The sequence below is a fragment of the Cyprinus carpio genome, chromosome B12, assembly GCF_018340385.1.
Source record: "Cyprinus carpio isolate SPL01 chromosome B12, ASM1834038v1, whole genome shotgun sequence".
Lineage (NCBI taxonomy): Eukaryota > Metazoa > Chordata > Actinopteri > Cypriniformes > Cyprinidae > Cyprinus > Cyprinus carpio.
Window position 1 is genome coordinate 15,609,355 of NC_056608.1, and position 14,609 is coordinate 15,623,963.

At 34.6% G+C, this 14,609-nt stretch overlaps 1 protein-coding gene across 13 annotated transcripts in view; it reads left to right on the forward strand.

Annotated features, from left to right (window-relative positions):
• LOC109045614 (voltage-dependent T-type calcium channel subunit alpha-1G-like) overlaps nucleotides 1-14,609 on the forward strand; it is a 199,965-nt gene that overhangs the window by 138,867 nt on the left and 46,489 nt on the right. For all 13 annotated transcript variants that reach the window (XM_042735604.1, XM_042735603.1, XM_042735605.1 and 10 more), the window contains 3 exons: nucleotides 156-279; nucleotides 7,429-7,497; nucleotides 10,141-10,325. In XM_042735604.1, coding sequence (XP_042591538.1) covers nucleotides 156-279; nucleotides 7,429-7,497; nucleotides 10,141-10,325 — 378 coding nt within the window. The remainder of the gene's footprint in view (nucleotides 1-155; nucleotides 280-7,428; nucleotides 7,498-10,140; nucleotides 10,326-14,609) is intronic.

Sequence of the window (14,609 nt, forward strand, 5' to 3'; positions counted from 1 at the left end):
AAAAGCTCTACTACTGTAGTCTCACAGAAACTAGTCAGACTCTGTGACCTCTTTTTAGTGGAAATCAGTTTCTTATTTATTAATTTTATGATCAACATGATGTTGAATGTTTGCATCACTCAGCCCACCATGTCTGGTGTGATTATGTCTTGCAGGTTTCGTGTGACCTGCAATAAAATCATCAGTCACAAGATGTTTGACCATGTGGTTCTTGTCATCATCTTTCTCAACTGCATCACTATTGCCATGGAGAGGCCCAGAATCGACCCCTCCAGCGCTGTGAGTAATGTTACCTCATACACATACACACACGCAAGCATGCCATTCAAAACAACTTTTGCTGTAGGAATAATAGGTCAGACAATTGAAACACTTATATGACATAGTTGTATTCTTATTTTTAATAATAAAAAAAAGTTCACTTTTGGCAATATATTCATACAGTTTTTGCAGGGTAAGGATTTGAACTTATTTAAATAAATTTCCCATGCTCCCTCTTGCCTTTTGGTCTCAAGGGTATAAAGCTTTATTTTATTTTATTTTATTTTATTTTATTTTATTTTATTTTATTTTATTTTATTTTATTTTATTTTATTTTATTTTATTTTATTTTATATAGTTTTTGTTTACATGATATATGTATGTGTACTGTGTTTATTTATTATGTATACATACACACACATACTGTATATATTTTGAAAATATTTACATATAAATTTCTATTTGTATTATTATATTTTTATTTTATATAAATATATACTGTAAACATAGCATATTTTTCTTAAATATATATATGCATGTGTTTGTATTTATATATACATAATAAATATACACAGTACACACTCATATATTATGTAAACAAAAATGTTTATTTTGGATGTGATTAATCGCGACTAATCGTTTGACAGCACTATTCTATTTTATTTTATTCTGTTCTATTCTGTCTGTCACTAGTAAAGTATTTGCAATTGTGTACTTGCTTTTAATGCCCTTAGATAATCAGGACATTATTTTCCTGCTGCCCCAGAGTGTTAACTCACATGGAATTTACAGTTCAGGTTATTGGCGCGAAAATTTTTCCACAACCAATTGCCCATGAAGAAAAGCTGGTCTGCATGTGCCAGCTGAACAACTTTGTGATGAATGGGACTGCTAACTGACACTCAGTGACAGGCCTCTGAACTGCATATCTGTCATTTCCATATTCTAAAATTGGGAGATTTTTATGGTAGTTAGTATGATAGTCTAGCATGTGTCCGTAATTATCTTGTCTAACTGGTAGTTTTGTTAGTGACTAAGAATAAAAAGTAGATTATTAGATGACTTGGGAGTTGGATGGTTTCGCTGTTCTTTTAGGATGTTAAAACGGAAAAGATTCAATTTGTTATTCATGCTTTCTTACAGACCCAAAGGACACAATCAGCTTGGCTTAAATGCTTTGCTACATCTCATTATCAGTTTTGTATGTTTACTACTTTCAGCAGTTACATGCTCCCTCAGGACACCTACTGTAAGACAGAAGCAAGAAATGTTTTATCTTCCTTTCTTATCTAGAGCATAATAGTTATAAGAATAATACAGTACTATAGAGTCAAAATTGCTACACTTCATATACTGCACTGTTGGTAAACTGTATATGAGTAAAAGTATTTCATGGAAAAACAGCTATTTTAGTTGCTCTTTTTTGACTTGGCAGAACAGGACTGCAGCAGACCTCCTTGAAAAGAGACCACAGATGTCCATCATTTTGTGCAGCTACCAGATTCCTGACATTTCAAGGCACATATTTTCATAAAACGTTGCCTACCTAGACTTTTCACTCACTCGTGTACCAAATGAGGACATTTCAAGCTCTTTATTAATTCACTGTTAACTCAATTCAAGTGCTACTTTGGACCTTCTAACCATAATGAATTTATTATCTAATATCAAATTTATGTCACTCTAGCACTCATTCTGTCAGTGTCAAATGTCATTAAGTGATTTTTCACACTGGGCTGCTTTATACAGAATTACACAGGAGTATTGTGAATGGTCCTCCTATTGTATAACAACTTTGTGTAGTGTGGGTTTTTTGAAGGAAAATGTGTTGTTTTTTTTTTTTTTTTTGGGTTAGTTTCATTTAGTGTTGTGATGATTAGATTTGTTTTATTTTATTTTATGTATTTTTTTTCTTCTGAAACTGATGAGAAATAGAGAAACCCCAGAGTGCTCTGCATGGCAGAGATCTGCAGTGCAGACAGCTTCATGCCCATCAGAGACTTTCCATGTTGATTTATATCCAATTACATTGATTTGTTCAAAGAATAGTCGTATTAAGTTTTTTCACACATACACTGTATACACATTCTTGATTTGGAACAAATAACTGGGAAAAAAGGAACAAGTAAAAGCCTTTCCCCCCCAAACTGATGAAGGATTCTGTCAGTAATGGAAATAGAGGACCTTAAAGCTTTCTCACGTGTAATGGTTTATGTAGCATGGAAAGGTTGTTTTCCGTTGTGTTATTTTCCTGAGGTTTAATCCATGTAGTCCGGTTTTTACCATGTGTACTGTACCTCTGAGCCTCTATGATATTTGTTTACTTCCCCCTTAAGACATCCTGTCAGCACTTCACAGAAGAGGAAAAACTTTACTTATTTTCCTTCCCAGCACAGGCATGTGATTTTTTATTTTTTTTAAACTGGGGCAGATGGAACACAGCGTTTTTGCCATTTAAGAAATTATATTATGTATCTGCATAGGCATAAATGCATAGTAAGATTATTATGGCTAATGGAAGATGTTACAAAGACAGTTTTTTTTAATTGAAATATTACATTTGCATTTAAATACAGAAAAATAAGAAAATTAAAAAACAAAATTATCTAAAAAACTACTTTGCCACATTGCATGTTTCGTCATTTGTGAATGTAAGTAAAATTTGTAAATGTTTTCTGGTAATGACCTGTGACATGTTTGCTAAGGCATGTGCACAGTTCAATATGAATCCACAGTATGATATGACATTTCTGAGTAATTGCAGAATCTTTGGACCAGGTAAAGTCAGTTCGGTCCCACTGTCACTGCAGAATCGCGTAACGTTGTCTGTAATAGAACCTCTATGTTGAGCTTATGCAAACCATCTCCATGACAGACTTGATCTATAGTAACAGGTACCTCACTGAGCTCAGATGTGTGTCATCAATATTTCATATGAAGACATTTTTTCATTTGGGTATGAACAAATGGCATCAGACTCCCCACCTGAGTCCCCCTCTGTAGACAAGGCCTGAGCATGTCTTTTCAGTGCCCAAAGTAATGGGAAAAGGGTGATGAAAATACCAAGGGGAGGTTTAGCAGCTTTTGATTACTCTCTGCCTCTCTTTCTGTCTCTAGTCAAGTACCTACACACTGAACGAATGACAAATGCATTTAAATTCAAAAGTGGATCCCCTGAATTACTCATTACTGATTGCTTTCGATTCACACTAATTTGCTAATTTATCATTTTGTGAACCAATGGACAGACTCAAAAACAACAATTTTACAGTTTTTAACAACAGCAATGTTCAGCTGATGATTTCTTTTTTTTGAGCAGCAGAATATAAACCTCTATCTATCTATCTATCTATCTATCTATCTATCTATCTATCTATCTATCTATCTATCTATCTATAAAACAATTTTTTGTTGTATTTATTTTTGACTTTGTTAGATTTAACACAAGTTTTGTAGAATATTTTTTGTCACATTGTCAGTGTGATTTGTCACAATCACGTTAACTGAAACTTTTTCATTTTTTTTTATTTATTTTGTCTGTCTCTGTTTTCTCCGCCAAGCTAGTTGTACTGTTGTTGTCTCTGTTTTCTCCGCCAAGCTAGTTGTACTGTTGTATGTGTGTGTGTGTGTGCTACCTCAGACATCCAGTAACCTTTAAGAGAATGAGAGTGAAGGACAGGGTTGTCTGACCCTTCTCCTTCAGAGACCAAACACTGTGCTTCTCAGACACGCTCTTCCTCATTCATGAATTCTGACCTGCGCATACACACACGGTTCACTCGACAATGAATGAAAACAAGCCTTTGAGCAGAATGGAATGGCAAAGACGTCAGTCTGTTTTTTAGAAACAATACGAACTGCAGTGATGATGTCAGCAGGAGGCTTTCTCAGAGACAACAGGAGATTTAGAACATGATGCCACGACCCACTGAAACATGCATTAGTGGGGGGTCATGGGAAAGATGGCCCCTGGGTCCTGCTGCTCAGACACAGTAGGAGGAGGACAAACAATCAAGAGAGACCATGTTTGAGAAGGAGATCTCCGCTGCTTGTTTTTCTTCCACACCAGTTGTTTAAAGAACAAATCAGCTTCTCATCCCATTTCAGCCAGAATCCTTTTCAAAAAAGCTTAGCTCAAACACCAAGGTTTATTTGCAAGGTTGAATGAATCCTCAATACCTGTTGACTTAAACAAAATTGCTTGTGGCAGAGCTGAGGGCTGATTTGTATATAAATTCTTATTCTGCTTCAGCTTTTCCATAAAAAGCCAAAACAATCATGAATCACAGTAATAACTATAGATGAAGAAGTTCAACAATCGATGCCTCGCTCAAAGGAATCATGGTGGGATCTTAGCAGCCCTCCAGTTAACTGGGTCACCCCTTACTGAGACCAAACTAATAACCTTTGTGTAAGCAGCCCACATTGTTATCCATTAGGCTTTTACAATGCATGCCTGACATAGAGCATGCAGCATAGACTACACTGTGAATATTAATATTTTCTGTCACCCCTAATGCAAATTGCATTGTATTATTTTTATGTATTTTTTTATTTTTTTTGTATCGTTCAGGACGGTGCAGTGTAGACAGGAAAGTGGGAGAGAGGGACCAAGACGGGTTTAAACACTAGGAGGTGTATAAAGGTTCAAATTGCTGACTGTTTGGTTTGCATCACACTGTAGTGCATCTACATGGTTATACTCTTTACATTGTTATTTAGAATGCAAGATTAGACCATTCCGAGGCTGATTCAGTGTAGGCCTGATTATTAATATTTATTAATCAGTTTCACTACAATTAGCTGCTTTATTTATTTATTTATTTATTTATTTTTTTATTTATTTATTTATTTATTTTTTTTGGGTATCATTTTTTATTTGTTGCATGTTTGATTATTAACTAGTTGCATATTGGCTTTTTATTAGTACTTATAAAGCACATATTCTGCATGATCATATTCTACATCCCCAATACCAAAACTTAACTTACTAGCTATTAATAAACAGAAAATTGGGAGTTTATTGAGCCAAAAATTGTAGTTAATGGTTTGTTAATGAATTAATGAAAAAGTGTGACCATTTTTTTTCTTGTTTTTACGCAAACTAAGCTTGAGTCTTTTTTAATGATTTGTTTATTTTTACATTTTTTTTTACATTTATATTCTACATAGTATACATATTCTATCTATATTATAATCTACAATACCTTTTAAAACTTTTAATAGAAGTCCCTCATGGTCACCCAAGACTGTTTTTATTTGATCAAAAATACTGTAAAACAGTCAACAATAAAAAAGTTATTACATTTTAAAATGACTGTTTTCTATTTTAATGTGTTTTAAAATGTCATTTATTCCTGTGAATGCAAAGCTGAATTTTCAGCATCATTACTTCAGTCTTCAATGTCACGTGATTCTTCAGAAATCACTCTAATGCTGATTTGGTGATCAAGAAACATTTCTTATTATTAATATTAAAAATAGTTGTATTGCTTAATATGTTTTAGGATTCTTTGATGGATATAACATTCAGAAGAACAACATTTATAAGTTTGTCTTTGCTGTTACTTTTGACCAGTCTGCCTCCTAGCTGGATAAAATTATTATTTCTTTCCAAAAATAGTAAATGCCCCAAACCTTCGAGCAAGTTCATTCTTTCTGTTCTTTCCATTTGGAATTTCTTTTCAATTCTTTCTGTCTGTTTTTTTCTGAAATGCATAGAATTTGCATAACTGTTCTTCAAAATGAACATTTCCCAGTTCATACACATTGTATATTTTCAGGGGCATTGTTATAGACATTAAACGAAAAAACTAACCTTACTGTTTAAAGGAGTTATTTCATCTCTAATGAGCACATGGCTCTTTCTGTATATCAGCATGCACTTGTGGCACTGGCATCAAGCGAGTCATATTCCTTACACCAGGAGTCTCTAGATTTTAGTGATCTTAGTATGAGAGCATTTTAGGCTGGAGTCTGTTGACAGTGTTACAGTCTGTTATAGAAAGAGGAACAAATATCCCTGGCTCAGGTCAGATTAGAGAGGTAGAGAGGACAGCGCGTGCTGCGTGGGAAGGCCGTGTGGCATGGACGGAGGGCGAGAGGAGCAGGAGGTCTTCGTGTTTGCAGTGTCATTTTAGGATGATAGTGATTTGTAATGGTCTTATGTTTACGGATGTAATCTCATGTCACTGTTTACTTTAACTGTAAATGGGAACAATGAAATGTGTTCTTGTTTGTCTTTTTGAATCAAATTTTGGCCTTATAAAATGTATGTAAAATGACATTAAAAGTTTCCAGAGGTTACATTATAGCAATGCTGAGTGAAATAATAATTCTTAAAGGCACAAAAAGGGTTACATTCTTAGGGTTAAAAGTAGTGCTGAGCAACAATTACCTGTTACAGACACACATACAGTATATATTTTAAAAAATATATTTAATATATAGACAGAACATGTTTTCTTTATATATATATATATATATATATATATATATATATATATATATATATATATATATATATATGCATGTGTGTGTATTTATATATACATAATAAATATGCACCGTACACACACATTATGTACACAAAACATTTTATTTTGGATGCGATTAATTGTTGACCAGCACTAGTTAGTGGATGATAATAAATAGTCATAAAAACATACATAATGGGTGTTTTGCCACAAAATTCTTTAGAGTAACGACATAAATGGACCCCAGGGAAGAAAATCATGATTTATGATATGATCACTTTAAGAATTTATTTTATTTTAGGAAGAATTTTTAACCGACACTTTTGTCTTTTAATAATTCTTCAGATTTGATGTACTTATTTGGACTTCAGAGATGATTACTGTTATGAAGCTGTTACTTATCCATTTGTTACCTACTGTGCTATCTAGTAGTATCCAGTTAGGATGCTGGAGGAAATTTATCACATGCAGTGTGCGTGTGAGTGTGTGATGTTAATGCCCATGGAGTACTCAAAAAAGCGTGGGCAGATTCTTAGTCCAATAGATGCCTTCACAGGAGGCACCTCTAATGTGTTATGCCACACACACACACACACACACACACACACACACACACACACACACACAAATCTCCTCTGATCCAGCACTGACTCACCCGTCACTTTCCCTGCTTGTCTGGTTCTCTCTGCAGGAACGCATCTTCCTGACGTTGTCCAACTACATATTTACTGCCATCTTTGTGACCGAAATGACAATAAAGGTAGGTGACGGGGTTGGCATTTGTCTCTGTGTGGCGTCGTCTCTGACAGAGGGTAAACTAACAGACTGACTGGGCCAGAATACCAGCCAAAAGCAGACTAACTTCAGTTCCCTGTGGCTTTTTTTATAGTACCTGATCTCTCTTAGATCAGTGTGGCTAATGGAGTCTGGTGAAAACATTCCTGTCACAGGCCTTCCAGCCTATCTTGCAGCACTTTTACTTTAAAGAGTCAGTTTAGCTGAAAATTAAAGGTGTTTTTTTTTTTTTTTTCATACTCACCTTCATGTCATTCTAAACCTTTCTTTATTCTGTAGAACAAGAAAGGAGAAATTTTCAAGGCTGTGCTTATCACCATTTTTCATGCGATTACAAGCTTGTGAGCTTAAAAATATGTAAAAGCATCATAAAATGTAATATTTACAGAAAATATTAATATCAGTCCTATCTCTTCTTGACCAATTTATGACAAGCAGTAACGTCTGATCAATTAACACTTATCAATGAATTGCTTGTTCCAGTTCACAAATGATTCATTCATCAAAGAAAATTATAAGGTGTACAATGTAATTTATTTATTTATGGTATTTAACATTTTAAAGTTACCTGTATTCAACTATGTAACATGAATATAATTCAAAGCATTGCTTATAAATGTTGAAAACAGTTTTGCTGCTTAATAGGGAAATAATTCTGAAAAAAAAAGAATAATTCATTGAATATAAATTTTTATTTGCAGTGGTAAATAGCTCACAGAAAGAAGACTTCAGAAGACTTGCTTTATAGTGCACAAGTCATACATACATATATATACTTTTATGTTGCTTTTGAGTCAGTTTCATTCATTGTAAAAACAGATCTCTCCTTTTGTGTTTCATAGAATAAAGTAAGTTGTGCATGTTTGGAACAATGTGAGGGTGAATAAATAATGACAGAATTTTGATTTTAGGTGAATGATCCCTATAAGGCACTGCTTTCCTTTGACAATTACAAAGTCTAAACAAAGACTACAGCAGCAAAATATTAAAATCACACTCTGACATGTTCAACTGCCGCCAGTCAGCTGAATTAAACATTTGAAGAAATGCTGGTCCTAAAGAGAGCCCACTGATGTGAAGAGTCTATTAAGCAAGACTTGCTCTCTATTTTCCACTCTTCACCACAGCAGTTAATACTAAGTAGGGGCAGATTGTCTGCCAGATATTCAAATGACTATCGTTGAAATGGAAGAACATGCAGAGGCCTCTCTGGAGAAGACAGAAAAGTTCATAGGTGTCAGTCACAAAGGTCTAGGGTTTCTATTCTGGAGCTCTGCTTTATGGCAGGTCACACCCACCCAAGAGATTTCAAATGAAAATCATGGCACGGAATAATCGTACTCACTGGGGGTTAATTAAGTGCGACTGACGAAAACTTTCCAGGTTGGATGAAGATGACAGGGCTGTTGAAACTCCTGGCTTTTGTTGCCTGACATGCCTTTGTTCACTTTGAGGTCTGATCACATTGTGGTTTGATATATTCACCAGCAACATCATTAGGAGCTGTGTATTCATGCTTAGCACTTTTTAGTCAGATGATTCTCACTCCCAGTTTGTTTATCTCAGCTTTTCTCCCCCCTCTGAGCCCTTTTATATGCCAGCTGTATGCCAGTCTAACCTGATACGTCCTCAGAAATGCCACTGTAGTGTGACAAAGACCTCAAGGGAATAAAGTGTTTCTTCCCAAATTCAGATTTCAAACACATCATGTTTTCTCACGTTTGCTGTCATGTGCATAGTTTTTCTAACAGGTTTTGGTTTTGAAAGAATTTCTTTTATAGCAGAGTGCGTGTTTTTATGTTTATAATTGTGTGCATTTTGAACATCTACGAAATGAATTTGTCATGAACGCTAGAGTAAACAAAATTCATAATTGTGAAGGATACAGAAAATATGCTTTACAGATTTAATGAAATACCGGCTTCCTTAAAGTAGTTCACCCAAAAATGAAAATCTGAGTTTGTTTCTTCAGAGGAACATATTTAGAGATATTTAGAATTACATCACTTGTTTACCAGTGAATCTTCTGCAGTGAATGGGTGCCGTCAGAATGAGAGCCTAACAGCTTATAAAAACATCACAATAATCCACATGACTGCAGTTAAAAGAAATTTTTAACTTCCATCCTCTATTCATAATATTGCTTTCTCCAGTGAAAAAGTCATTTCGCCTGACAGTCCTAAACAGTTATGATTATCATCAGTGGATTTTGGTGTGAGCGGACAACAGGGCATCATTATGGATTATGGACTTGTATTTTGGCTAGAAGTGATGGTTTAAAGTTAAAATGCCTTCATGATGGACTTGTTTCATACAAACATGCACTGGAGTTTATTTGTGAATTATTGTGATGTTTTTATCAGCTGTTTGGACTCTTCAGCAAATATTCATTTTAAGGTGAACTATTTAAGTTTTACTATCTAAGTTTTCATTTAGACTATTATGGTACAATCAGTCCGTCTTCCATTTTTCAGACAAAGCGTTTAACCTACAAATGGCTGACTTGGACTACAATAAAATACTTTATTATGAAAATGTACACATTTTGGCTTTAAGTGAAATTTTATCCAACATTTCCACTTTAATATCATATCTGTTGCTGTTATGAGTGGTTGCTTTGGGCTGGTGTTTGGGGAAGAATACCTACCTGAAGAGCAGCTGGAACATTCTGGATGGCATGCTGGTGATGATCTCGGTGATTGACATCCTGGTATCCCTGATCTCCAACAGCGGCACCAAGATCCTGGGAATGCTTCGGGTGCTACGTTTACTGAGGACCCTGCGGCCGCTCAGGTACAGTGATCACAACACAAGTGTTCAGACATCCAGTCAGTGTTGCGTTTAGTCATTATGCTAAATAATAATAACGATTATTGATAAGCTTTAATGCACAAGTGCACCACCTACAATACTGTACAGTAGGCTTCATTCATAAACATTTATATGTACTTCTTCGGGTCATCTTAAATCAGCATCCACTTTCTTACAAGAAGCATAATTAATGTAAAGACTGAAGTCCCACAATTAGCCTCTTCCTCACAGAAGCATCAGTTAGCTCCTGATCGATGCAGTATGTAGCAGTGTTTGTGTTTATGCATATGTATTTGTGTGCATATGTGTGCGCGCTGTGCACCTTTCCACCTGCAGAGGGAACTTCTGGAGGCCTTCCCTACTCTTAAATATTTATGACACATTCAAGCAGAAAATAAAAATCAAATATTCATCTTTCCTGCCCAATTTCCCCACAAAATGCTTACAGTGGTTTCGACCCCCAGTTGCTCCCTTCTCCCTTCTGAAGTACTCCTCAATTTAGGGTCAACTTCCGTAAGTTCCTTAAACTCCCAAGAGACTTGTATTAAAAATACATCATATTCCGGTAGTTGTGTTTTTACTTGCCTTTCAACTGTGTTGGTGCAACGTTAATGTGCCGTCAACAACGTTTCTGAAGAGGAACTGTTGGCAAAATGGACTGTTTGGAATTCTTTTTGCATTTTATTCATGTTTCTCTGTCAGATACAAGGAACTTTCAAATATTAAATAGCAAAAATCAACAACTTTTTTTTGCTTACATTTGTATTTATCTTATAATATTTATACTGCACTAATGTAAATTACATACTTTTGCACCTGTGAACTTTTATAGAGTAAAATAAGTTACATTACATTAACTCAATAACATTTATAAATGGGAAAGAAAAATGACTATTGTTATAGAATTTATTAACTATTTGTTCTGTACACATGCACACTGAACCGAAATACCTATACCAAAAATATTTTATATGAATAGATCTATTGTTGCACTACTGTTATATATAGAGAGACAGAGAGAGAGTATATATATGTTTGTGTCTATGGCCTCGTTTGCACTGCAGGTCTTGATGCCCAATTCTGATTTATTGCATATATCCAATTTTTTTGGCTGTCCGTTTACACGTTCTTACAATTGTGACCCATATCCGATTCATGTGTTTACACTTGCCATACCATCTGAATCATCGCGCATGCGTTGTTGTCATTTACCACCTCCACATGTGCTTCCTCATGAGAATAATGTGACTTGTGCTGACACAATGAGTCACAATGAGCAATAAAAAATAAAAATAAAAAAACTTTACATTAAAAGACCTTCAAAATGATTTATGATTTGTTGGAATTGGACAAGAAATGACTGAGTCACACCTGTTTGAAGTCGAAAGTGAAGTCCGTTTTTTCTTATTATTAATTACTATATTAATAATCACAATATAGCTTCTTTTTTTATTTTATCGTTGCTATTATAAAATAAGAACAGATGCAAAAAAAAACAGTAGAACAAATAGCCTCGAAATAAACAAATAATGCATTACCTTAATCATTTTATATCTAAGCATTCATGTACGAAAAACAAATGTAAAAATAACTTAAGTGTGTTCATTACAAATAAATTGATTATTAAAACTACAAAAGCAGTTCAATGAAGTGCAGCGAGTGATTCTCTCTTTTCTTTTATTGTTAGATTAACATTATGATAATGATACAGACGTCCTATACTGTAATGCATGGATCTTATATAATGTTACACATCAGATGTTTTCCCCAAGAGTTCCCTAAGCATTCACTTAAGACAGAGCAGATTATGTTTGCGTGAATTCTGAAATACTGTAATTCTGTATATGTGTGTATTTATCGGGATTGCTCGCCGCCAGAAGTGCCGTTATATACACGCACTTCAGATGACAGTCAGCGTGAGAAGCAAGCGGAGAAAATTAATACAAATTTTCTTTTTTGCCTGTAGCTCAAAATAGCCCGTGTGAATTTATACTCATTTTGCGAGCATGGGTCACATCTGACATCGTTAAACCGCGGAGAAGTACCAAATTTGTCACAGTTTTAATGACGTACAGAATGCAATGCCTCAGAAAATCCGATCTGTTTACACAACAGTCACATTGGCACATATCTGATTTATATCCAATTTATTTCCAAATATGAATGAGGCCTGAAACCGATCTTGAAATATCCGAATGCATGCGTTTTTTTCCTGTTTACACTGTCATAGAACTGATCCGATCTGTGTCATCTATGAGCAAAAAATCGGAATTGGGTCACATTTAACTGGCAGTGTAAACCAGGCCTAAGTATGTATAGGGAAAGGGAAAAAAAGACCATAATTACATTAATTCAGTGAGAAATTATAAGCAGCCCAGGTGGAACCAATCTTGGCTCTGGATCCCCAGCACCTGGTCTGCTAATTATTGACCTCTGGTGTGGATTATCCCTGCACATACATACCTTTTCCTGAATCCTTGATTTTCTAGTCTTATTAGTATTTAAATTTGTGCTGATAAAGCATGCTTGTTTGCTGAACTGCATCGTGCCAAATAGGCATTGAGGTTTTTTGATATTACGAATAAGTCTTTCAGCAAATCCTTCTGAGGCATCCTTCACCAGTTTGCTAAAACAGCTAATATATGATTCATGTCACTACCTCTGAGCATCACTATTACTCCACTGCTACTGAATAGTGCATAGAGATCCAAGTATACCAGCCTGATCTCACAGCAACTCGTACATATTTTACGAGGTGGCTAATTTGTATGAATTAGTACGACCTCATTCGTACAAATTCATATGATTTGTGCTAAATCGTATGTATTTTACGAGTTGCACAATTTATATGAATTTGTATGAATGACCTAACCCTGCCCCTAAACCTACCTGTCACTGGGGTCTAGACAAATCGTACTAAATCATACGAGTGAGGTCCTACGAATTCATACGAATTAGCCACCTTGTAAAATACGTACGAAATGGTCGTGAGTTAGCGTTGAGTATACCCTTATAGATAATGAATAGTATGTGGAACAAATCTTGAATTCCTTTTTATGATTTTATTCTGATGAAGTATTGAATTTTATCCACTAGTGGCATAGTTACATAAGGTGAATTAACCTTTAAACAGTCTGTGTGATAAGGTCCTATTATAACTAATGACAGTTGCTTCGGTTGACTGTCAGAAAATGTAGAGCACCCAGAGAGAAAAAAACGCCCTGTAAATTAAACATGAAATGTCTGTGTTTTCACCTCGAGCTCCTCTGCGTGAACATTTTAAAGATTCTCAAACAGAGTTTCTTCCACTGCTAGAACGCTCTGCTTCAGAGAACTTTACTGTGTGTGTCTGCCTCTGCACCACTGAAAACCTTTTGAAAGTTTTACTTCTTGATCCTTCCCTCGACAGACTTTATATTAATGCACCTCTGTGTGAAGTCCAAGATGAAATCAAAAGAAAGACAAAGACAGCTGTAAAAAGTCTCCACAGCGTGGGCTCGGCTACTCCGGCAAAAGTGAATTTAGGGAGGGGTGGGTAATCCAGACCACATGTATATCTGGACCACTCAGTGCAGTGAGTTTAAAGGGACAGTTCACCCCAAAATTAAAAATTCTGCTATTGTCTTCTCACCCTCATGCATCTGGGATGACATTCTTCTTTTATTTTAGCAAGGAGCCCGAGCTGCTTTTTTCCATAAATTCAAAGTGAATGCTACCTTGGCTGTCAAGCAAGACCATTTTAGTCTTTAAATACATTTGATCTAAATTATTATTATAATGAACTAAATAATTGTTACTATTATTAATAGTCCAATATGTCCAATGTATTCGCATATATTTTTTCAAATAAATTTTATTTTATTTTATTTTATTTTATTTATTTATTTTTATTTTTTTATTTTATTTATCTGACCAAGGCTGCATTTATTTGATCAAAATACTATAAAAAGTGTAATATTGTGAAATAATATTGCAATTTAAAGATCATTTTATATTTTAATATATTTTAAAAAGGAATTTATTCTTGCGATGGCAAGGGATTTCTTATGTTGAAATCTGCTTGGAAACTGTATTACTTTATTATTATTATTATTATGATTATTATTATTATTATTATTTATATTATTGTTATTATTCTAATTTTTAATTCTTTAATGAATAGAGGGTTTAAAAGAATGAATTGAAATTATTTATTTATTCATTTATTTTTAGGACTTTTTAGATTTTTTTATTTATTTTTTCTTACCTTTTTGATGTTTGACAGCT